Source organism: Geotrypetes seraphini, chromosome 13 (genome assembly GCF_902459505.1).
Source record: "Geotrypetes seraphini chromosome 13, aGeoSer1.1, whole genome shotgun sequence".
Lineage (NCBI taxonomy): Eukaryota > Metazoa > Chordata > Amphibia > Gymnophiona > Dermophiidae > Geotrypetes > Geotrypetes seraphini.
In genome coordinates, this window is record NC_047096.1 from 20,333,392 (window position 1) to 20,360,263 (window position 26,872).

The 26,872-nt window shown below is 41.7% G+C and overlaps 1 protein-coding gene across 3 annotated transcripts in view; it reads right to left on the minus strand.

The window, feature by feature from the left end:
* The window catches only part of ELAPOR1 (endosome-lysosome associated apoptosis and autophagy regulator 1), a 153,308-nt gene that overhangs the window by 53,549 nt on the left and 72,887 nt on the right, over window positions 1–26,872 (minus strand). For all 3 annotated transcript variants that reach the window (XM_033918778.1, XM_033918777.1, XM_033918776.1), the window contains exons 4-7: window positions 22,872–23,019; window positions 18,045–18,125; window positions 15,387–15,492; window positions 5,878–6,027 (exon numbers count right to left, since the gene is read on the minus strand). In XM_033918778.1, coding sequence (XP_033774669.1) covers window positions 5,878–6,027; window positions 15,387–15,492; window positions 18,045–18,125; window positions 22,872–23,019 — 485 coding nt within the window. The remainder of the gene's footprint in view (window positions 1–5,877; window positions 6,028–15,386; window positions 15,493–18,044; window positions 18,126–22,871; window positions 23,020–26,872) is intronic.

The following is a 26,872-nucleotide window of genomic DNA, read 5'->3' on the forward strand; positions in this document are numbered from 1 at the left end:
TCACACTATGGCTTCAAACAACACTAAGTGAAGGTCATTTCCCACCGGAATTAGGAGAAATCATAATTACACCTATCCTAAAAGATCCCAAAGGTCCTATAGATAATCCTGCAAACTATAGACCAATCGCTTCAATCCCTCTATACATTAAAATAACAGAAGGCCTTGTCGCACAACACCTCTCCAACTACCTTGAAGACCATCACATATTACATCCATCACAATCTGGATTCAGATCCAACCATAGCACAGAAACTCTACTGGTATCACTATTAGACATTGCCCGACAACACCTCAGCAAAGGAAACAAGCTGCTTCTCATTCAACTCGATCTTTCTGCGGCATTCGACCTAGTTGACCATCACACACTACTCCAGATATTAGACGCAATAGGAATCTCAGGTAATGTTCACAAATGGTTCCAAAGCTTCCTCAAAACACGAACATACAAAGTCAAATCAAAAGAGCACATATCCGACCCATGGTCAAACCCATGTGGAGTACCACAAGGATCACCATTATCACCCATATTGTTTAACCTCTTCATAGCATCCCTAGGCATAACCCTAGACGCCCTAAACACAGTATCATTCAGCTACGCAGATGATATAACTATCCTCCTCCCCTTTAATATTCAAGACCCCTTATCCACAAACCACCTGAAAATGATAATGGAAACGGTAGAAAAATGGATGTCAAGTCATAAACTAAAACTGAACTCGGAAAAAACTAAATTACTACTACTGGAAAGGGAAAAAAAAACCATCTCTCACAGAACTAGAAGTAAATACAATCAAGTACCCAATGCAAAGCACACTCAAAATCCTGGGAATCCTACTAGACAGAAATTGCACAATGCAGTCTCAAATCCACAAAATCATCCAAAGAGCATTCTTCACAATACGTAACCTAAGAAAAATAAGAAAATTCTTCAACAAAGATCAATACAAGATATTAGTACAATCCCTAGTACTGAGTATTGTAGATTACTGTAACAGCCTATACCTATCATGCCCAAATTACATGATAAAACAATTACAGACAGTTCAGAACACAGCCCTCAGAATCATCTACTCACTAGGCAAATATGACCACATCACCAAAGCATACTTAGACTCACACTGGCTACCAATAAAAGCAAGATCCCAGTTCAAATTCTACTGTCTACTATACAAAGTAATACATGGAACAGCACCCAGCTACCTAAACAACAGACTACACCGTAACCTCTCACACAGATTAAGGAGAACCCAGAGCCTATTCACTCACCCCCCTCTCAAAGGAACACGACGAAAGAAACTATATGACAGCCTTTTAGCGACACAGGCAGCAAAGATCGATACTACCATCACCAATCTACTGACCAAATCAATAGACATTAAAGCATTCCGAAAAGAAATCAAAACTCATCTCTTCAAAAAACACTTCCCATCATCATAACCTCACAAAAGTATTAGAAAATACTCTCATGACTACCCAAACACCACCACCAGCAACACCCGAATCCGGACAGTATTATCTCTACTCGTCTAAACAACAGAATCCGGACAATATTATCTCTATTCGCCTAAACAACCTATCACTATCTACTATCTACTACCAATTTATCCTGGAAAAGTCCAGAACAACAATTGTAACTTAACGCATTCTTGATTATATGTACTGCAATGCTACTGGAAATGTCCAGTCTTCTAACTTGTAATCCGCTTAGAACCGCAAGGCACAAGCGGAATAGAAATCACTAATGTAATGTAATGTAATATTTATAAGATGGAAAGAACAATATCTATTCAGAAAGGAAATTTCAAGATGTGTGGGGGCCATTAACAACTTATTGTAATGAGTAAGAATCATTTTTCCCAAAATAATACAAATGAAAGGAAGGGGAGGGGGGACAGTTTTTGATTTTTTATTACTTGAATTGAATAGATTGAAGAACCTTGATGTATGTGTTATGTGAAAGGGGGAAAGGAGGGGGATGGGGAGATTTCTGATTTTTTATAGAATATATTGTGATGGATAGAATGAGATAGGGGCGGGAGGGTGGGGGTTAAATGTGATTACTTTATATGCATTTTGATAGAGAATCAAGTGATGTTTATAAGTTCAAATGTTAATTTGTGCTACACTTGTAAGTTGTAAAATGAATAAAGATTTATAAAAAAAAAACAAAAAACAAGCTCATAATTGAAAAAAATATATAAAAATAAATTGAGCGATAGGCACAATTCTGTAAAAGATAGGTGCCTAAGATGGCATGGCGCCTAACAATAAAGTAGGCATGCTTAGGGGTGGAAAATGACATAGGTGCGATTTTGTAAAGGACTTAGGCGCCTATAAAGTAGGCTTTTAAAACCCTGGCCTACATTATAGGCACCTAAGGGCTCCTTTTACGAAGGTGCGCTAGCGTTTTTAGCGCGCGCATCAGATTAGCGCGTGCTAGCTGAAAAACTACCACCTGCTCAAGAGGAGGTGGTAGCGGCTAGCGCGGGCGGCATTTTAGCACACGCTATTCCGCGTGTTAAGGCCCTAATGTACCTTTGTAAAAGGAGCCCTAAGTTTTTTGGGTTTTTTAAATTCTTTATTCATTTTATAACTTACATCAAGTGTACAGTAAATATCAAACAATTATAATACAACATCACTTGAAAAATCTTTAATATCATACACCAATGAAATTTAACCCCCACCCCCTCCCAAATTCATATATAACTAATATATACCACCTGAAAATAATATCTTATGACTTTCATATATATATTCTTAATGGAAAAACCAAGAACCCCCCCACCCCAAATCCACATGTGTATTAAAATTGGGAAAAGTATAACTTATTCATTACTATAATTTAATAATGGAGCCCTAAGTTTTAAGTTAGTAGCCTCTAAGCACAATTCTGTAATGGGCACCTAAGAGTATTGACATGTGATAGGCACCTATCTTTTTAGGCGCCCATTACAGAATCTGGCCCTATTTGTCTTACTATGGGTAATTTGCTTATTTACTCCATGTATGGCCATTTTCAAAAAATGATGAAAACGATAGAGGCTCACTCATACATGTAGCAGGATTATAATAATAATAATAATAATAACAGCTTATATACCGCAATACCGTGAAGTTCTATGCGGTTTACAAAAGATTAAGCAAAGGTAAACCGCAACTATGCTAGCAGATTATCTGAAAATTGTCCAGTGTCAAGCGCCCAAAAGTATGTGTGGAGATAAACAACAGGTATACTTTCAAGGGGGTAAGATATAGGTCAGGGCTGCCCAAGTCCGGTCCTCGAGATCTACTGGCAGGCCAGTTTTCAGGATATCCACAATGAATATTCATGAGAGAGATTTGCCTACACTGCCTTCTTGGTATGCAAATCTCTCTCATGCATATTCATTGTGGATATCCTGAAAACCTGGCCTGCCAGTAGATCTCGAGGACCGGACTTGGGCAGCCCTGATATAGGTGGTCCTGATGGGAGAATGTCTGCAGAAAAAGCAGGTGGAAATCTCTACAGGTACTTTATAACTTCAAAAGGAAAATATATTTGTATTTTTACTTTCAGAACTGATGCAAAGCACAGGAGTTAAAATAGTCACAGACCTTACAACTATGCTGGCAGATATGAAAACTGCCTTAGCGATATAAAAAAAAATTGGAATGATGATTATAATTTGGGGTTGAATACCTCTTGATGAGCTGCCCTGTAGCTGCTTATCTCCTTTCAGAACTGTATACTGTCCCCCAAATTATATATATCACGCCATACATTGCACACGCAAAACAGTGTACGGTCAATTTGAGCGTGCAACGTAACTATTTAACAAGGCCAACTGGTACCAATAACTCACAAATTAACACATAATATTTTATGCTAATTGGCGCTAATTAGAAGTTATGCACACAGCTTGGTAAATGCATTCTGTACAGCGGTGTGCACAATTTTTAGTGCACAAATCTCAAAAGAGGGCATGGACAGGGGAGGAGCATGGGCAGGTCACTGGCATTCCTAAAAGTTAGGTGCACTGTTAAAGAATATGCCCGACCCACCCCTAACTTAAGCGCAGACATTTAGCCCGGGTTTTCCTTGGCCTAAAAGGGTGCACCTAAATATTATGCCATGTACGGCCACTACGTACAATTCTACATATGGCGTGAACCTTTTATAGAATTGCCCTACGTGCCATGCTGACTGGCGCTGATTTCTTTAGCGCCATATACAGAATTTGGGCCTAGGTGAAATGGAGGGAGGCTCCATAGGATGTCGATGACATGTGGACAACCTGCACTTGCTCGGTGGAGCATATTGAAAGTTCCTGTCCCGGTTCTGTCAATTACTTCTACTACTATTACATTACATTATGTGATTTCTATTCCGCCATTACCTTGCGGTTCAAGGTGGATTACCAGGAGGTTACAAGAGTTGTAACTTTACATAAGAATTGTCATAGGAATTACATAAGAATTGTCGGGACTTGAGGTGATACATGTTGGGTAATTGGAAACATTTTAGATTTGAAAGGGATAGAGATTGTGGTAGGTGGAGTTTGGGAAGGAACTGGTCGTGTTAAATAGGTTTTAGTTTCTTTTTTGAAGGTTTTGTAGTCTGTGGTCGAAGACTGCAGATTGGTGATTTGTCTGTCTAGTTTTGCTGCTGTGAGTGCAGATAACTCATTTCATGCATCTGGGAGGATGTGATATATGCCCTATGAAACACATGAAAAGCACGTACTCTTAGCAGAGCACTTCCCTCAGTGGGAATGTGCTTAAAGACTAGCCCTAACATTCCAAGTAGACACTATGGGGCTCATAATAATAAAAAAAAGTTAAAAAAGTGGCCTAAATCGGTACTTGGACGATCAAAAAAACAGATCATCCAAGTACAGTGGTGCCTCGCATAACGGACGCCTCGCACAGCGAACGCTGCGCACAACGAACTTCAGGTGTTGCTTCCCACAACGAACTTCGTTTCACACAACGAAGTCGCCCGAGCTGCATCGCTTAACTGCCCTCTCTCCGCCTGGCTCCCTGTGCAGTGGCGCTACATATTTTAAACCCCCCTGCCGCCGCTGCTGCATATTTTTAAGCCTCTGCCGCCACCGCATATTTTTAAACCTCCCCCCGCCGCCACATATTTTTTTAAAAAAGCCACCACTGCTGCAACTTTAATCTCACCCGCTCACTCGAACTGGTGGTCTAGCAAATTTCCCAGCCAGAAGCGCAGACAGAGATCAAGAGCAAGCCTTCTGTGCTACTGCCTGGGCCTGCGCTGATCTCTGAATGGCTGCAGTCAGCTCTCGCGGGACTCACAAGAACTAACTGCAGCCATTCGGAGATCGGCATGGGCCCACACAGGCGTGCAGAGGAATTGCTCCTGATCTCTGCGCTTCTGGCCTGTACGCCACTGGCTGGGAAAGATGGGAGGAATTAAAAAAGGTACTGGGGAGTATGTGGGGGGTGATTATAATACACAGCAAGGATCAACAAAACCCCTGTCTCCCCTCCCCTTCACATATATCCCCTCTATATCATGCTAACAGCTCTAACAAGATAAATTTATCTTTTTTTATGTCATCTTAGCATATTTTATGCTACAGAACGAATTATTTTTTTTAACATGTATTGTTATGGGAAAACGCGTTTCACATAACGAACTTTTCGCATAACAAACTTGCTCCTGGAACGAATTAAGTTCGTTGTGTGAGGCACCACTGTACTGATAATTCATTTCTATACTGCTACTAGACATATCTTGCTTTCCTTGGAGAACTGTTTTAATAATATGTTATTGGCCAACACCATCTATTTTTTTTACTATTTGTCATCATCAGGTTCTAAATATTAAGGGCGACCGAAGCACTGTACAAATGTGAGGCTTACCTGAGTATTTATCGGGCTCACACTCCTGACAGACAGTAGCCCCTTTGTTGGAGAATGTGTTTGCTGGACACAACTTACAGAGTGAAGATCCAGATTTAGAACTGTAAGAGCCCGCTTTGCAGGGAAAGCACTCTGATGTGTACGCCACCCCTGTGAAACAAGCATCAGGAAGAGGTGATTCAGGCATGGAAGAATCCAAAGCAACCTTCTTTGAAATCTTTATTTATTCAAGGGTCTTACCACAGCAAAAAGAAAAATGCCTTTGCGTGGGGTGCGCTCAGATGTTCCATGGTAATTTTGGAATGTGCACGCTTTACCCATGCACTAAAAAAATAACATTTTTTTTAGCATTTTTTAGGAGAGTGGACATGTTGTGTGCTAAACAGTGCACCTACATTGCCGCATGCTAACCAAATAGCATGGAGCCTCTACCACCACTCATGATGTAGACAGTAAGGCCCATATTCTATAAAAGGCGCCTTAACTTAGGTGCTGGTAGACACCCTACCGTCATCTAAGTGCAAATTAAACGCTGCTTAAAAGCACTCTTAAAACAAATTTCAAAGCTACCTACTGGCCTCTAAAAAATGGCTCCAGAATCGCGCCTATGGAGGCCTTTTATGGCATCTAATGCCATTGTAGGCGTGGCTAATGCTGGAAGTGGTTTAGGCATCTTTATTTTATTACCATCTTGGAACTAAACACCAGTTAATGACTGTAAGAGACTCCACTACCTCATGACATCAGTTATCGTATAATAATGACCTTCCTACTGTCCTTTATTCCTTCTCTAAAGGTTCTTTATGTACGTCCCATGACTCCTCTGAGCAGTACCGAACTACCTCTTTCTCTACACAGAACGGCATCCTCTTCCTCGAGAACTCCCAAAGTTCTTATATACCTCTAGAACAGTGGTCTCAAATTCGTGGCCCGCTAGATACTATTTTGAGGCCCTTGGTATGTTTATCATAATCACAAAAGTAAAATAAAACAGTTTCTTGATCACGTCTCTTTAGCTATAAATGAAAATATTATTATTAAGACTTAGCCAAAAGGAAATATTTATAAACTATAAAGAGTTTACCTCATGCAAAATTGTCATTTCTTTAATAAGACATTAACTACAGTGGTGCCTCGCATAACGAACGCCTCGCACAGCGAACGCTTCACACAACGAACTTTATGTCTTGCTCCCTACAACGAACTTCGTTTCACACAACGAAGTCGCCCGAGCTGCATCCGCGCCTACTGCTGATGCGTTGGGGGGGGCGGATCTGTGCTTGCTTCGCGCAGCGCCCGGGTGCTGCACGCGCTGTCCGGCGGAAGAAAGGCGAGCGAGAGGGGGAAGACGGAACACCAGGAGGCGGGCAGAGTGCGAGAGGGGGGGAGGGCCAAGCGACAGAAGAGTGAAGGTCGGGCCGGGGCCTCGTGAAGCCCTCCTTCCCCCCCTCTCTGCTCCACAAAAACAAACCAGGACGGTTTCTCTGCTCGTCGCCTCTTCTTCCCTAGGTTTCGGTTCCCCCTTTTCTTTTTTTTTTCTTTTAGTTATTATGTAAATTAAGTCAACGTTTACTCTTTTGCTCGCGACAAAGGACGCGCGGAGTTGTACACGGCCTCCTCCTCCTCCCTGTTCCCCACCCCCCCTTCCAAAAGCCGACGAACATGTCGAACCTCAGCAAAAGCACGGGCAGCAGGAGGGACACCAAGATGCGCATACGGGCTTTTCCTGTAAGTAGTGACCGGAGTGGTGGGGGTGGGTAGAATAAGTGATGACCGCATTCGGGGGTACGAGGCCGTTAGGCCTCGCCGTTTTTGTGCAGTTCTTGATGGGGTTGGAGAGGCAGGCGCTTCCGCCTAGATCTCCGGGGCCAGGTTACTGTTTGGTGCTTGACAGGCTGATGCGGTGCTGTGGAGGGGAGAGCACTGGGAGACACAGGTCGGGGAAAAGAGAGGCCTGTTTCCTGCAGCAGTCTGTTTACTTCCCCGATGCTAAAAAAAAAAAAAAAGAACAGTTCCCCTCATGTGGTGAAGCATCCTCCCCCCTCTTGATCTCCTGAAATAACGCCTGTGGAAGCTGAAGCTTTTGTAGCAGGGACAGCACTGGAGTCGTCGGCTCCAGCAGAGACGGCTCTTAATCCCCGGTAGTCGGGTGCATGCGGCGAGGTAAGTGGTGGGGGGGATCGCTGCGAGTACAGAAATGGCTACGATATGAGGGGGGTGCTTTCTGCCCATCAGGGTTAGACGTACTGAAGAGCGGGGCCAGCAATGCAGACGTCGCTGTGTGCCAAGGGATGTTAGACTGGGGAGGGAGGAATTATTTCCGGTTCCATTTCTTACAGGGGGAAAAAAAAATACACCAAGTAACTGAACTAAACTTGGCAATAGAAATCCCGTTTAAATGAGGTGGGGATGCTGATCAAAACGCTGCCTTTGAGAGCACTGATGGGGATTTTATGAGACTCTACTTAGTCTGTCTTTAAATTTAAAAAATGTGTGTTTTTAGATGTATCTAAATGAAAATAATAACAAAAAATTTATCTTTTTTATGTCATCTTAGCATATTTTATGCTGCAGAACGAATTATTTTTTTTTACATGTATTCTTATGGGAAAACGCGTTTCACATAACGAACTTTTCGCATAACAAACTTGCTCCTGGAACGAATTAAGTTCGTTGTGTGAGGCACCACTGTATTTTTTTTTTTTCTGAGGCCCTCCAAGTACCTACAAATCCAAAATGTGGCTCTGCAAAAGGTTTGAGTTGGAGACCACTGCTCTAGAACGTCCTAGTATTGTAATGTTTATCTCAGCTACTCTTCAGTGTACTAAACGATTCTCCTTTTCTGTTCAGTAAGTCGCCTTGAACCTTTGTAGGCCTAGTGCGATGCACAAATGTCAGATTAGATTAGATAAAGTCCTCTGTAGGCACAATTTACGTAAAAGGTAGACGCCGTAAATGTAGGCCTTGAAAACCCATGGCCTACATTTCCGGCGCCTGCCTTTCCTGAAGGCATGATTCTATAAACGGCACTATCATGTGATTGACACATGAATGACGGCCGCCAACAATGTCATGGAGCGTCCATGTTGCTGACCTCGTGGCTGCCACACGACTAAAGGCCGAGTGCTGCACTGTGCATGGATGAACTATCCAACAGACAATATACAAGTACATATATTTCGCTAGCTCTGTTCCGGTTATCGCGTAATATAACAATTGCCTTTACTTGTTGATTCACCCTCGTAACGGAGTGTTAACAACCAATTATGGATGTTAATTGACATTCATTAAGGTTAGTGTGTGCATCTGGATGCATGCTATTCTGTAAGGCATGGCATCCAGCTCCCATGGCATGTGGGTGTGTCGAGGGTGTTCCGAAAAGTTAAACCCAGAATACTGCCTAACTGCACCTAACTTGGATGCTGGCATTTTCACCGGGTTTCAGCAGGTGTAAGTTCGGCACGCAAAAGTTAGGTGCAGGATCTGCACTAAACGCTTTTCTATATAAGATGCGTGCCCTTTATAAAACAGCGCTTAGCGCTGAATTTTTTTCAGCACCTAAATTTCAGCATTATTTACTGAACTCCCTGCTCGGTGTCTACTGTAATTCTTAAGGCCTCTGAGGAGCCAAGTTTCAGAATCTCTGTCTTTTGTTTTCTGGAAGACTAATTGTTCCACTGTGTTTTCTTGGTCTTCTGTTATTCTCAGTAAGCCTTTGTTGTTGGTTTTCTACAGCTGTTACTTTATTCTGCAGTGATTCTTTCATGTTCTTTTGTTCAGAATCCCTATTATCAGCTTCTCTCTGCCTGGCAGATGGTGACTCAAATCCTTCTCTAATTTTGTTTTATACCACGTTTGTAGTTTGTCAACTTTATAACCAAATGCAACAGTAGATATTACGTGTCATCCCTGGGGAGTTTCAAGTTACATATAGTACTTAACTTCACAGATTTTCTAGTATTCAAATTCAAACTAGTCATTAAAAAATTTTTAGGGGATTTCTCTGAGGTATTCACCTACATTGCAGCTGCTCATTAGATTTCTTCTATCTAATATATAATCATGAACCATTTAACCCTATTGATGGGAAGTACCAGGATTAAGTGAATATAAAGATTGCCATCTCACTTATTTTGATGAGAGGCAAGACCTTTAAACTAGCAGTGTAAGTGCTAATATTCTGTTGTCTGCTCATCTCCTTGTGAATCTATTCTCCATAAACCAGTCATTTCTTCTTGAAGCAGAGGCTGGTCCAAGTCCCACCCATGACAACAATGGGGACGGTGGTGACATTTTGTGAAAATGGTAAAGAGGAGTTAAGACCCGGAGTGAGGAGACTGTGTGATGGATTACTTCCTAACCAGCCTAGTTTCAAAATAAGTCACTGCTGTTATCACTGCAGTTGAGTCTTGAACCAGCTCCTACTTCAAGTAGAAAAGGCCCAAAAAGGGATGTTGTAAAGCGGTGGAGGAGGGGTAGTGTTTGGTTGTGGAGGATCATGATCCAAGTTTGTAATTTTCTGCCAGTCCATATAAAACACATTTAGAAATTCTTTTCTCTAAAATTTTGGGACCTTCCTCTGCAAAGAAACCATCCATTCCTGTGCAGGTTAGTCAAGAATTTTCCATGGCGAAGCCTTCAACATCTCGGCACAATGGACCTAAACGTTCAGTTGCCCAAAGGCAAAAGCCTTTGAGTTGTCTAAGCATTGGTGTCTGCTCTCTTTGACATCACTTCCGGGTCCTGCGCCTAGGAAATGATGTCAGAGGGAGAGCCGAAAGGGTATGGGCAGCAAATTGGTGATGTTGCTCACGCCAGGAAAATTAAAGAGGTACTGGAGAAGGGAAGGGGGGCACGTGGTAGGGAGGGTCAGGAAAGAATGGGGGATGGGGTGGGTAAGAGGGCACGGGAGTGGGCACCTCTCACCCTCGCTACACCACTGCTTACATTGCCCTCTAGCAGGGGCAAGACCTCTTTTAAGTCACCTAACTACAGTATATTATAGAAGAGAAACGCTCACTTCGCCAAATTAATCCAAGAGAACCTGTCCTGCTTCAGGAGAGGAAGGGGTTCTACTCAAGATGCTTTCTCATTCCACAAAAGACAGGAGGTTTACGCGCTTTCCTCAATCTCAGGATTCCCTTTTGTGCATCACTAGGAGAGCTCATTGAAATACAGCTCCTAGAAAAGTATTTGCAGATGGTTCTAGGGGTTTGGGAAGAAGGAGGTGCGTGTGTGGCGGGGGAGGGTGGAAGTGCACCTCCACCCCGGGCACCCCCCTACCCTCGCTACACCACTGAATCAGTACTCAGGCACTGACAAGAAAATTAGCATTGAATAGCGAGAAGCTAATTAATACTACGATTTTAACACATTACTTTGCAAGCTCATTGTTCTGAGCTTGCTGCAGTAATTTTGTTGTGCTAGCTTTGCAGTAGAATTTGATTTTACAGCGAGCATTTGAGCCCAGGCCTGCAAGAGAGTCATTTTGTCTAGATGCCACTCACTTGTGTGTCTTGTCAATCCTATTGTCTACAGAAAACAGCTGTCACAGAGCAGCAACACTACCTACTACACCCGCAGTTAGGGTTTTCAGTTAGATGAGATGAATTGAAAGAAAAAAAAAAACATACTAATGACGTGCAGTTTTTTTCCCCGTTTCTGCATGGGATCAATGATTTGTTGAGAAATTAACTACTTGTATGAATGCAATTGAAAAATGGATGACAGAAATGCTAGGAATGATTAAGAAGGGGATCACGAACAGATCGGAGAAGGTTATCATGCCGCTGTACCGGGCCATGGTGCACCCTCACCTGGAGTACTGCGTCCAGCACTGGACGCCGTACATGAAGAAGGACATGGTACTACTCGAAAGAGTCCAGAGAAGAGCGACTAAAATGGTTAAGGGCTGCAGAAGTTGCCGTACAGTGAGAGATTAGAGAAACTGGGCCTCTTCTCCCTCGAGCAGAGGAGATTTAGAGGGAACATGATCGAAACATTCAAGGTACTGAAGGGGATAGACTTAGTAGATAAGGACAGGTTGTTTACCCTCTCCAAGGTAGATAGAACGAGAGGGCACTCTCTAAAGTTAAAAGGGGATAAATTCCGTACAAATGTAAGGAAGTTCTTCTTCACCCAGAGAGTGGTAGAGAGCTGGAACGCTCTTCCAGAGGCTATTATAGGGGAAAGCACCCTCCAGGGATTCAAGACAAAGTTGGACAAGTTCTTGCTAAACGTATGCAGGTGAAGCTGGACTCATTTAGAGCACTGGTCTTTGACCTGGGGGCCACCGCGTGAGCGGACTGCTGGGCACGATGGACCACTGGTCTGACCCAGCAGCGGCAATTCTTATGTTCTTGGACTGCAAAATCGCCAACGTTATTCCTCTTCACAAAAAGGGATGCAGGTCAGAGGCTGAGAATTACAGACCGGTAAGTCTCACTTCAATAGTGTGTAAACTAATGGAGACAATGATCAAAAACAGATTAGACACGATTCTGGACGAGGAAAATTAAGGGACCCCCACCAACATGGTTTTACGAAGGGAAGGTCTTGTCAATCCAACCTGATAAGCTTCTTTGACTGGGTAACAAAAAAGCTGGACGGGGGGGGGGTGTGTGGGGGGGGGGGTGGAGGGGAGTCCCTTGACATCGTGTACTTGAACTTTAGTAAAGCTTTTGATAGTGTTCCACACCGCAGGTTATTGAACAAGATGAACGCGATGGGACCAGGAGGAACGCTGACTGCATGGGTAGAAGACTGGCTTAGCGACAGACTTCAAAGGGTGATGGTAAACGGTACTCTCTCAAAATAGTCAAAAGTGACCAGTGGAGTGCTGCAGGGCTCGGTTTTGGGCCCAATGCTATTTAATATCTTTGTAAGGGATCTGACTCAAGGACTTCGAGGCAAAATTGTGTTATTTGCCGACAATGTTAAACTGTGCAACGTTGTAGGCAGGGCAACTGAACCTAACAGCACAACCGCACAAAACACTATGGAACAAGACCTACTTTTGCTAGAACAATGGTCCAGTACTTGGCAACTAAACTTTAATGCCAAAAAATTTAAGGTGATGCATCTTGGCAGTGCGAATCCTTGCACTACATACACCCTAAATGGAGAAAACTTAACAAAAACTGAAGTAGAAAGGGACTTGGGAGTAATCATCCGTGAAGACATGAAGGCTGCAAATCAGGTGGAGAAAGCCTCAACAAAGGCTAGACAAATGCTTGGCTGCATCAGAAGAAGCTTTATCAGCCGAAAACCCAAAGTTATAATGCCATTATACAGATCAAGTTTCAAGTTTATTAAAAATTTGATTAATCGCTTAATCCACATTCTAAGCGATTTACATATTACTAAAATTACAATAAAAGGGGAATAATACACTGAATAAAACTGAACATACTATTGACAAAACTATTGACAAAACATAAAAAAAAAAAAAAAAAAGGGAAAACATGAGGAAAAGATCCATGGTGAGACCGCACCTGGAGTACTGTGTCCAGTTTTGGAGGCCACATTACCAGAAGGATGTGAAGAGAATTGAGTCAGTTCAGAGAATGGCCACAAGGATGGTCTCAGGACTTAAAGATCTTTCATATGAAGATCGTCTGAGCAGTCTGCGCTTATACTCGGTCGAGGAGCGCAGAGAAAGGAGGGACATGATAGAAACTTTCAAGTACATAACGGGCCGCATCGAGGAGGAGGAGGAAATCTTCACTCTTACGGGTCCCACGATGACAAGAGGACATCCGCTAAAACTTAGGGAAGGAAGATTTCATGGGGACACCAGGAAATACTTCTTTACCGAGAGGGTGATTGATAGATGGGATGGTCTTCCACGTCAGGTAGTCGAGGCTAGTAGCATGCTCGACTTCAAGAGACGATGGGACAAACATGTGGGGTCGCTACAGAGGTATGATAGAGGATAGTTTCTCGAGGGTGGAAGGGATCATGATTGGGCAGACTTGTTGGGCCGTCAGCCCTTTTCTGCCATCATATTCTATGTTTCTATGTTTCTTATATAGCAAGACAGAGGTGTTGATATTGGAAAGAAAGGAACCGGTGTGTTGGCCTACCGAAGTTCTTTTAGGGGCATATAACATCCCTGTAAAAAAAGAAATACATTTGTTGGAAGTGTTTTTCGATTGCCAGCTGACAATGCAGAGTCAAGTAACACGAGTTGAGAAATCAGCATTCTTTCAATTGCATGTGTTCAGGAATTAAAACCTTGAATATCATTGAATGATTTTTCAGAGTGTCTTACAGAGTTTAGTACTCTGCAAGATTGATTATTGTAATGTTTTGTATTAGGAATTGCAAAATAGAGATTACAAGCATTAGAAATAATACAAAATGCAGTGGCAAGAGTTTTGGTGGGAGTGAATAAGTATGTTTCGATGGCTCCAATTCTGAAACAGCTTCATTGGCTCCCAATAAGATGGAGGGTCCAATATAAAGCAATGTTAGTGGTTCATCGAGTTTTGTATGGTCAAACACTCTCATATTTACAACAAGCACTGGCTATTTATTTACCTTGTAGAAAACAGATCAGAAACTAGTATGAGTATGAAGATTGATACTGTATGATACTTGTAAGTGGCGACAGGTCAGTCAACTTTTTCAATGTCTGCAGCGAGAATGTGGAATAAGTTACCAGGAACTATGAGATTATGTAAAGGTAGTGACTAGTTTTGTAAATTGCTTAAAAAACATTTTTTTGTGCAAGCTTTATATGATTAAGAAATGCAGGTTTTATAAAAATGATATTGCAGGTTGCCGATAATTGAATATGTTGTTTTGTATTGTCGATATTTTTATGATATAAATGGATTTTGTGTGTGTTATTTGTAACTCGCCTGGGTATTAGGCATAAGATAAATTTGATAATAAATCATGTTTTATATATAACCTGGTTCTATATATAACCTGGTTCTATATATATACCTGGTTCTATATATAACCTGGTTCTGCGGTGTGTCATCTGTCTTGTTCCCGCTCCCTTGGACGTTGGATGAAGATTCACTGTAGCTAAGTTTCTTCCTTGATTTTTGGGGGGAGTTGGCTGGTGGGGTTCCCTGAGTGATTGCAGTTCGTAATTTCACTTTATTTCACCTGTGTTCATTGTGCACTGTTTTTGGTGATAGTGTTATTTCATTTGAAACACACCCTCGGTACCCCATGATGGTGTGTAGGTGGGGGCTAGCTAGCCTCTACCTTTTTGCATGAAGTGTTGGAGTTCGCTCCCGTCGCTGTATCTGCGCACTGAGGGTACCTATCACTAATTTTCCTCTATTTGAGTCAATTTAATGTTGTTTAATTTTGTCAACATTGAGTATTGGTGTTTTTCCGTCCTGCAACCACTCACAGAACCCTTGACCTTGCTTGCCTTGCTGTTGAGTCTTTTAAGTTTCTGTGGCAATTTTCTTCTTTTTTTTGGAGCTAGTTATATATAACTGCATCATCTATCAGTGCAAATCCATCAAGAAGCTATAACCATATACCTGTAATTCCAATATTTCTGAGCATCACTGGCTTTGGAGCTTGAGACCCCAATGAGAATGCTGTTGTCTTCCAATAAAGGACATTATTGCCCCGGGTCAAATCTACCTGCAAATGCAAAAGCAACTTATATTAAACAAATAAATATAGGCAATAAATTCATTTTCAGATGAAAATAGGGGACAAATTTAGGCACCTAAATTACCTACTTGTAAATTTAGGTGCTCAGCTTGTTTGTAAGAGGAGGACTTACACCTGGTCACCTCCGATGTTTTAGAGAGGGTACCATTAACCACCACCCTCTGAAGTCTGCCACTCAGCCAATTATTGACCCATGCAGTTAGTGTCTCTCCTAACCCCATCGATTCCATCTTGCTTAGCAGCCTGCGGTGTGGGACACTGTCAAAAGCTTTACTGAAGTCCAGGTACATGACGTCCAAAGACTCTCCCAAGTCCAACTTCCTTGTTACCCAGTCAAAGAAGCTGATGAGATTGGATTGGCAGGACCTACCCTTGGTGAATCCATGCTGACTGGGATCCCGAAGATTCCCTTCATTCAAGATCGTGTCCAATTTGCTTTTAATTAGTGTTTCCATGAGTTAGGCGTAGAATTCCATGTGGCATCTAAGTGGAGGCGTCTTCCAACATCTAATGACCACTGTTTCCTCTAAACTGAGCAAGAGTCCTCCTCTTACAAACAAGCTGAGCACCTCCTCTTACAGTCCAGCCAGTGGGCCTCACAAATTGTTGCTTTACATATTTAAGTTCAATGTCTGGTTGGCCTGTGGACTATCAATGTGGCAGCAAATATTTTATTTATTTATTTAATTTTATATCCCATCCTCATCAACGAGATCAGAACAGGTCACAATTTTACATTCATAGTGTTACAATGTACCATTACCTAAGGTTACTCTTTGAACATTGCATGGGGTTACGACATTAAAAAATTGCATAAGAATATATATATATATTTTTTTATTATTATTTTTTTTACTGTTTTTATAATTCTACATTTTATTTTATTTTATTGTTTAAATCTTTTATTAATTTTTCAAAGTTAACAAAAATGCAGCACATTTTATTTTTGAATTGTAAGATGCAACATGTCACAGATACTGTGATTGGAATATTTTACATTTTATCTCAGTCACCAATGTTTTATTTGTTCTCATCTATTTTTCAGAAGGAGGTTCAGGTCTGTCATACATGGTAATGGCGGAATAGAAATCCCTAATGTAATGTAATGTAATGTATGTACATCATCACTAGGATTGGCAGTGACTAAAATCCAGTGGTTCAAATCTTCTTCAACTTTATGGGAATTCATGTAGGTATGAGTAGCAACTTCAAACTCTTTTCCAAAGACTGTACATAGAGCATGCTTTCTCAGGACTGCCAGACATTGATTTGTTTTGCTATGAATTATAAGAAGCTATTTATTTGCAAGAACTAGAAATCCCTCGTATTCGAGGCACAGTTGAGGATCTAAGAAAGCAATCTGCTAGCAAGTTAAGTAAGAAGGCTGATTCATCAAAATTCACTTCCTGTAAGTGAGACTTCTTAGCACACTTCATCTAGAATCAGCATCGACCAATGTGCACTGTATAGAATTGAACTGCACTGTATAGGGGCACTGTATAGAATTGAACATAAGAATATTTGTAAACATCATAATATCACAATATTATGCTAACACGACTGGCAGAAACAGGTATCAATGGAACAGTACTTGCGTGGTTAAGATATTATCTGTCAGACAAACAACAGCCCAAACTGTTTGGCAGCACCTCATCACCACCATGGGTATTGGCCAGTGAGGTACCACAAAGATCAATACTGTCACCTATTCTGTTCAATACCTACCTCAAGCCACTAGCCAAGTTGGTTTGGTCAATGGACACTCAGTTCTACATTTCAGACCCATTGAACCTGATTTATTCACAACCCTGAATCAACTGACCATCTGTCTAACATCGATTGACGAATGGGCTAAAAATAGCAAACTTTGTTTCTTCCCATGTAACTCCCATCATACCTAGTCTAGTCATTGCAGCGATGGTCATGTGCCAGGGCTCTTTCCAGAACCCTACGCTCACTAACCCTGAATCCACCTGCTAAGTTGGACCATGTGGCTGTGAACACAACCTCTGCAGCATCTCCAACTCCATCTAACCTGGGAACCAGGAACCTCCAGCACTGCAATCATTAGTTTGGTCCAAGATGATATATTCTTGTGTAGTGACAGTGGTATAGTAAGGGGGAGGGCGGTATGCCCTGGGCGCCATGTTGTAAGACACCCCTCCTCCTCTGCTCCCCTCACCACATGTGCACCCCCCTTCCCTTCCCCTGAACCTCTAGTTCTTCATCGCCTTTAATGTGGAACTCGCGATCGCATTGTCTCTCCCGCTGACGTCACTTCTGGGTGTCGTGCACAGGAAGTGATGTCAGCGGGAGAGATGATGGGGTCGCAAGGAGCACATTGAAGTTCTTGTTGCTCACGGCAGGAAGGGAAACGGGTGGCATGCATGCAGCAGGGGGGATTGGGGAAGGAGCAGGGGGGGGGTGGAGATGAGGGCAGGGGAAGGGCGCTACCGCCCCGGGGGCCTCTACGTCACTATGTAGCAATATCCTTATTGTCTCTCTTGACCTATACTCACATTGTGAAATTCCCATCCCTTTTCTGTGCTTTTCATCCATCTTGATTCTTCCTCATTTGGTTGGCACTGGTCATTCTGAACCTAGTAGAGAGAAGCACCACATGACGTCTAGCTCTTACATGACAGCAGCCTTAGCCATAAATAGAAAGTTGGACACGAATAGTAAAACTCTGTCATATCTACTGGCTCTCCACCCTTTCAAGTAGTCTTTCTTTGTGCGCAAGATTGGAACTTGCAGAATTAAATGGATCTGAATAGTTTTTGATTATAATTCAAATCAGAGTATAAATAATAAGGACACCACAATATGTTACAGTTAAATAAGTTAATGTTTTTCATTCAGCAGCCAAATTTCCTGTGAATTTGAAAGGTTTTGTTTATAAAAGCAGAGAGAATTATTCTCTTTTAAAATGGAAAATATGCGCTATAACATATGCAAAATTCTTTTTTAACATGCACATAGGACTCGATTCTATATATGTCAACTAGAAAATCAGTGCCACATAATGCGGCACTAAGCGCGATTCAATATAAGTTAGGGGCACTATATAGAATCAAACAGTGCCACCCAAGCGATGTTCGGTGTCACTAAAGGCTCCTTTTACGAAGCCGCGTTAGCGGCTTTATCGCTTGCACCTTTTTAGCGCGCGCTAACTCCCGCGCTAGCCGAAAAACTACCGCCTGCTCAAGAGGAGGCGGTAGCGGCTAGCGCGGCCGGCAAATTAGCGCGTGCTATTACGCGCGTTAAACCGCTAACACGGCTTCGTAAAAGCAGCCCTAAGTATCACAACTTTTAGACACGCCATATTTGTGCCGGAGTTTTCATGGCCTAAATGCCCGCGCCCAACTCAAAAACACGCCCATGAGGTGCGCTTTGGACTACGCACCTAACTTTCAATTAATTCCAATTATTGTCCTAGGAAGTCTGCATGAAAACATAGGAATTCTAGGCTAAATTGATTATCTAGATTTTTCCATTCAGGGAACCCCACTTGAATAGCCTGCTTCAGCTGCAACCATTTAAAACTTTGTCCTCCAATAGGTTTCCTCGGTTCCAGCTCAGATGGAATCTACTGAAACTCTACCTGCACTCTTCTCTCCCTTGAGTGGACCCTTCTCTAGTCTTTCTTCTCCCTTCCTCCCTTTTCTTTTACTCATCTATTTATTCGTCTATCTACTCATTCACTCATTTGTTTGTTTATTTATTTATTTATTTATTTACTTACTTCATTTTACCTGGAACGTGCTTGTTTAGGTAGTTAGGATACAGTTTGTTGTATTAGATATGCTATGAAGAAAATTTCTTGAGGAATGTATGAATCCATGTTCATGTTCTGCATTTCATTTTCTGTTTTTGTTGATTCCATTCATTGGCATATCTTTTGTTTTCCACTATTATGGATTATTTTATTCCATACTTTGTAATTTTGTAAAAATTCAATAAATAAACATTGACTAAAAAAAACTTTGTGCTTTATTAAGACCAAATCTATGTTGTAGCTGTGAAAAATCAAGCAGCTTACCATTTGAAATAACATCATTTAGAGTTTGTATGCCTGCAATAATCCAGTCCTTCCAAAGAATTTTATTACCGCCCATTTGAATCTTGGAGTTTATCCATAAAGATTGATTTGTTGATTTATTAATTGGAATAGGTGTTAAATTACTAATGTATCTCAAAGTTTTCCATGTGTCAATTAAAACTATAGATGGACCAACTATAGATGGACTTGATAAAATTTGGGCCATCATGCAATTGTACAGTTATCAATGACAAATTACCATCCGTTTGACAGTGATGTTCAGATGTTGTTCTGATTACTAAGGGTAGTGCTAGAGGAGGGAAAAAATACATTAACGTGTATTTAGAAATGGTGGTCATGTGGTTCAAGGACCATAGAGTTAAGTTATATGTTAATAAATGATCTGAAGCTCTATGGTTGAGCAACAACAATCTCTCTAAGTTGTGTGGGAGTCTATTATCCATATTCTTAGTATTGGGGAGGTGCTGCAATCCTTAGGTGCCAACTTTTCAAACTGATTGAGGGTGACAAACACAATACAAATTACTCACTCTCCATGGATATAAGGAAGGAGCTTGCTCAATATTGATCATTCTCACCACCCACAAAGCTGGCACCTATGCTGCAAGCTCTTAGTTTCAATTGCCCAGGGCAAGCAAATTTTGTAGGACATCCAAGGGACTTGCCTCACCATATGATTTAAACAGTGAAATGGTAGGATAACTCTGAAAGATAAGATCGAGGGGGTGGACTCCCATGCAGCTGGTGGGCAAATTGAAGCTAGTTCCAGGGTTCCAATTACCTTTGAATGGATCCCTTCTCTCAATTCAGTTGACAGCAAAAACATTTAGGAGTCTGGCTAGACTCTAATCTATATCTACTCAAATCTTGCTGTAACAAACTTTTCATGTGTTCTTTTTAGGACTATTTGCCCACTATGTTTCCATCTTGCCCCAATGAACAAAACAGAATCCAACTGGAACTGCAGCAGAAGCAGAACAACACCCGAAAAACAAGAGAAAACTGCAGACAACATGTACAAGATGCAGGCTATGTTTATTATATCAAATATTAAATGCGGTTAATAATACCACCTTTTAACAAAGCAAGGGACCTGACACGGTCCGTGTTCCGGTTAACACGCCTTCTTCAGGGGTCCAACGTTGATAAGGTTTCGAATTAAACCGCAGTTCAAATAGATAATAAACATAAACCTGTACAAATCTAGGGTAATTGCTAGCTAATGAACTCAGCATAAACTTGCAACAAAGTAAAAAACATCTTGCCCCATACAGAGCTTCAAAGCACTAGCGGTTTTCACAAATACTGTTTAAGGCAGTGGTCTCAAACTCAAACCCTTTGCAGGGCCACATTTTGGATTTGTAGGTACTTGGAGGGTCTCAGAAAAAATAGTTAATGTCTTATTAAAGAAATTACAATTTTGCATGAGGTAAAACTCTTTATAGTTTATAAATCTTTCCTTTTGGCTAAGTCTTAAGAACATAAGAACATAAGAAGTTGCCTCCGCTGAGTCAGACCAGAGGTCCATCCTGCCCAGCGGTCCGCTCCCGCAGCGGCCCATCAGGCCTAATTGCCTGAACAGTGTCCATGACTAATTTTGTAAATGCCTCTGATCCTCTAATTCTATCCCTATTACCTACCTCTACTCCTATCTGTACCCCTCAATCCCTTTGTCCTCCAGGTACCTGTCCAGACCCTCTTAATAATAATATTGTAATTTATAGCCAAAGAGACATATGATCAAAAAACTGTTTTATGTGACTTTTATGATTATGATAAGCATACCGAGGGCCTCAAAATAGTACTTGGCAGGCCGCATTTGGCCCCCGGACCACGAGTTTGAGACCACTGGTTTAAGGTATACGTTCATAAATCCTATTATAGTAGCATACCTTAATTACATATAACTCAATTATATAGATTTATAGTAGTTTTCTTTATCTTCAGTTATTTAACTTTATTAGTACTTTATAGATTATTTAAAATTCTTGATAAAGAAAACTACTATAAATCTATGACGATCATGGTGCTATGAATCTGTGTGCGAAGTATAATACACATGGCAGCACCACCGAGGTATGAGATCTATATAATTGATATACATGTAATTAAGGTATGCTACTATAATAGGATTCATCTTGTCCTAGCAGATCAGGCCCCTAATTCATCAAAATGAGACTACAGCAATGCATTCTATACAGGATTACCTCTGTAAATGACCAAAAGAGTAAAATGGATTAAAGGAAGATTCAGACCTAGAGACAATGATTTAGGGCTATTGAGAAACCTCTATCGTTCAAGATTTCATTCGTACATGTAAAGTATTAAATGAACCAGGCCCAAAATATCTGTGGAAAGCTTTCTTTGCTTATCCCAGGTTGTAGTATAAGGCCTTCCCAAATGGAACCAATCTAATCTAATACACAACTTATTAATCGCACTATACCAAAAAGGTTCAAGGCAATTTACATTCAAAGAGACTGTAAAATCTATGGGAAAATACTAAAGCAATTAATAATTAAAATATCATCATAACATGAATATTACAACATCATATAAAAAAGTTTTCAAATTTTTATGAAACCTTAAATAATTGATATCAGTCCTAATGTAAACAGGTAGATTATTCCAAATTGTAACTCTTAGCTAGCCTTGGAAAACCTTAAGCATGATTGGCCTCAGTGAGGTAAAACAGATCCCAGCTCCAATGACAATGCAATCCCTTCCTCATCATCTCTAAAGATCTGATGTGTCAAAAAATAAAACTGCCTTTAACTGGGCACCAAGATAACATATATAGACAGAGGAATCTTTCTTTAAAAAACTAAAAAAAGGAACATGGTTGAGGCCAACAACAGCTTCTGCTTCCATTCAAGTGCAATGGGGAAAAGCAAGCAAGTTCTAGGTCAATGATATAAGGGCAGCAGTAGCAGTAGGATTGAAAGACTGGAAGGGAGGGAGGAACTAACATAGGGTTGCACATGGAAATATATGTGCACAAGTTGGACTACCTTGACCTTTATCTGCTATCATTTACTTTCTTATTAAGTCAAGACCAGACTGAACTGGCATAAGAAAAAGGAAAGTAGCACTGTGTTAAAATCCCATGAAGACCTGAATTTTGTGCAGAATTTTGCTAGCCTGGTCTTTGGAGGTCCTGAGAAAGTAGCACCGAGTGCATTTCAATCAAAGACAAAACGGGCAAGATAGCTCTGGCAAGCACTCCTTCACGCTCACAATATAATCCACCCCCCCCCCTCCCATAAAGGTTCTATTCACTTACATAAAACTCAAAAGCGATGCTACTGTCAGGGTAGTAATATTCAAAAGAGACTGCGCCGGGCTGCTTCAGATTGATTGCATACGTCAGGGTAGCTGTGCACTCATCTGTATTAGAAGCGATGTATGTCCCATGGGGGGTCCATGTCGATCTGAGATAAGAATATTAATAACGGAATAAAATGAACTGGGATGACGGTAACAGATACCAAGACTCAAATTCCATCATTGATCCTAAATTAACTTTAACCAAGCCATTTCAGGAGAAATTTTGAAATTTCACAGCAGCAGTGTAGCCAGAAAGGGGGTTTTTTTTTGGGGGGAGGGCCTAAAGGTGGACTGGGGGGGCAAACATTTCCCTTCATTCCCTCCCATGCTGTCGCTGCCATTACCACCACCGTCCCTATTACCGCCACCATTGTTGAAATGACACCCCCCCCCCCAATCACACCTTTGCTGGCAGGTATCTCAAGCTCCATCAGCCAAAGAGTTCCCCTGCCAGATCAGCAGAAGTCATCAGCTAACACACAGCACTGAGCAGGCACTGAAGTGCTACATCAGCCGCCAGAGCACCCTGCAGCTGAGCTACAGCAGGGGAACTCTTTGGCATGGTGGGGCTTGAGCACCCCTGACAGCCAAGTACTGTCTGCCATGCCAAGCACAGTACCGGGTAGAGCTTTGGATTCTTGCCCAGAAATAGCTAAGAAGAAAAAATTTAAAAAAAATTTAAATTGAATGAGGTTGGGCAGACTGGATGGACCATTCGGGTCTTTATCTGCCGTCATCTACTATGTTACAATGTTGTTGGAGGGAGCTTGAGCCGACCATCTCCCCTCCCCCCCAAAGCTATGCCACTGCTTCCCAGGTTGTACCCATGGCCTGTAAGGCAATTTTCAAAGCAACAGGTGTCATAACCAAAAAGAGGGGGTGCTATCACACATTTCCAGGGTAGGGAATGCACAGATTTCATAGCCACAGCAATATGAGTAAAATTACTGCTGGATTTACTAAACTGTGGTATTCAGACACTTCAATGTTCAAAAATCCAGAGGAAACAACTGGCTGTATAATAGTGCACGAATATGTAACCGCCCAGATGCTTGCAAGAGACACACAAAGTTAATTTTATTTGTTAGGACCAGAATTGGGACCCACTCGGAATGGGATCCCACAGCAAGCAGGCACCAGACTTTCTCGTCAGAATAATGCAAACCTCAATGTAGGTAAATCGAAAACTCCAACTTTACTTTTTTCTTAGACCAAAGAGGCACACTCTTGAACAGGAAACAGTTGCTTTCAGAACACAGTCCAACTATATACAGATGCTTTCTCTCCTTCACTCCAAGATATGATTTATAATTTCCAAAAACTCTAGCTAGAATGATCAGCTAGTGGGCTCTGACTAACAGAAGCCAAACCTCTCAATCAGAGTTTACAATGGTCAGTTGGTGGGTTCTGACCAAAAGACAAATCTCCTAATCTAATTGCACTGGTCAGTTTGTGGACTCTGACCAAAACATAAATCTCCCATCCAGATCCAGTCCCTTGTGAGACCGCCTTCCAGGAAGTCCAGGAACTGGCTTGGCTTCTCTATGGGTTTTCTTAGGCTTCTGGAAACTACCGGAATTCCTGCCCTGAGTCCCTAGCTTTTTCTAGAGAGGCCTGCCTGTCTGCACATAGTCTGTGGTTCCCATGGAGCCCCAGGTGCATGAGCTTTTACTCCAAATGCTAAACACTCTGTGCAGCTCTGAATGCCAGATGGACCTTCCTACACCAATACACAGCATACGAGTATAGCCCTGATGATTTTAAAACTCTCAGCTTACAGTTCTGGGACATACAGTTCAGGACTACAAATGTATTATTAAACAGACTCCTTCATATTTACCTGAAGCAAAGGAAGGCTGAGTGACCTGCACAAGGTCATACAGAGTATCAGAGTGGGATAGAAAGAATAGGTTTGACTTTTATTCCACACAGCATGATTTACTGAGAGAAAAGTGATTGAAACACATTAGGAAGTTATTTATTGTCTGTAGATTGTGATACAATGAGACTGAAGAGATAATCATCTTTTATCCCCTGTAGGGACCCAAAGGTGGACAATCTCTGGGGCTACGCAAATGAGATGATGGTGGATCTCTGGTTGCCACACTGTTTCTTGTCCAAGAGGTGTTAATATAAATGAACCTCTCCAGTTTGATAGTAACCCAGCAGGATCAAATATCAGCAACAGGCATCAATTATGGTAAATAATAGCAAGATGAACACTTGAGGTAGATTCTGTTTCTTCATTGGATAAGAATTTACAACAGCATTACTCTCCTCTTCCTACAGGCATGAAGACTTTGTTCTTTCTTTCACTCTGCTCTCTCATTTCTTTCTAGACACTATAAGAAACTTTCTCATGGATGCTTGCTGAGTTAGCATTTAATGGATCATCTTCCACTTAGAGTTGTAGGAACATCTCCTGGGGAATTGAGTCCACCTGAGGATCTGTTTCTCCTTCCTCTACTCTGTTTGGACCTCCAAAAACTGTTGTCTTTGTTTGGAGGTTTTTGTTGGGGGGGTTCTCCTGCTACCTGTGAGCTCATAGGCTACACTGGCATATGCCAGCCCAGTGTTTAGGTCAGTTTACTAGAACAAGATGTGAGAGCTAACACAGAGGTTCCAACTTAGCATATAGAAGTAACCATCTTACTCTTCCTTCTCTGTTCCAAGCCCCTGATATGTGGGTAGAACAGACAAGGCATTTGGCTTGAGGTTTCAGGAACAAGATGCTTTCCCTTTGATCTCTGAAGTTCAGGAATGAATATATTTTCCCTCCAAAACCATATAGTCTCGCCAAATAAGCTCCCAGTCCCTCTAATGAGTTGAGCTTAATAGATGTTCTATGAAAAGTTACTAAATGTGTCCAGGATACAGACTTCTCTAAAACCCAGCATGTTCAGATCAGACTCTACGGCCCTGATGCTCAAAAGATTACCGTGCAAGTAAGACTGGTTGTAGCCTGACTTACTTGGAAGTTAGCTCAGCCTCTGATGCACAAAAGGGTTCTTGGGGGCTTTTACCAATCATGATAGCAGCTGCTGAGAATCCTATGCAAATGCATTACAAGGAGCTCATTAGTATTAAAATGAGCACAGAAAGGAACGCCCACCTTTTACAGTGCAAAATTTTCTTGCAGGTCTGGAGTTGTCGGTGACTGTGGTTGTTTGCTTAAATTTCAGCAGATTGCTTGAATTTTAAATTCTGATGTGCATGTGTTCGATGTATACATGTCCCACACATAACAGTAATATCTAAAATCGCTTTGGAAAGCACAAAAATAACCCTTCCAGACTTACTGAAGTAAGAGTGGATCCAGCTGCAGCTGTAGGTTGGGGTTTGTTCCCTTTCTTTTTTGCTCTTGCTGCTGCTTACCTTTGGAGCTCCTGCAATCATAGCCCTGCACTCTACTGAGCCTGTGTGCAAAAGCTGTGCCTACCATTCAGCTCTTATGCACCATCGCCAGGCACAGCTCCTCCCTCTTTCACCGTGACACTCAACACAGATAGCGTGCATACAATTTGCATATTATTTGTGTTGAGTTCAAAGACGCGTGGGATGAACACAGAGGATCTAGAATCAGAAAATAATATTAAAAATTGAACTAAGGCCAATCCTGGGCAGACTTGCATGGTCTGAGTCTATATATGGCCATTTGGTGGAGAATGGGCTGGGGAGGGCTTCAATGGTTGGGAGGGTGTAGATGGGCTGGAGTAGGTTTTAACAGAGATTTCGGTAGTAGGAACCCAAGCACAGTACCGGGTAGAGCTTTGGATTCTTGCCCAGAAATAGCTAAGAAGAAAAAAATTAAAAATTTAAATTGAATCAGGTTGGGCAGACTGGATGGACCATTCGGGTCTTTATCTGTCGTCATCTATTATGTTACTATGTTAAATGACAGTAGCTCCCAACCTGGTGTTTTCCACCAGGTTGCCAGAGTTCTGTGTATCTGGCAGT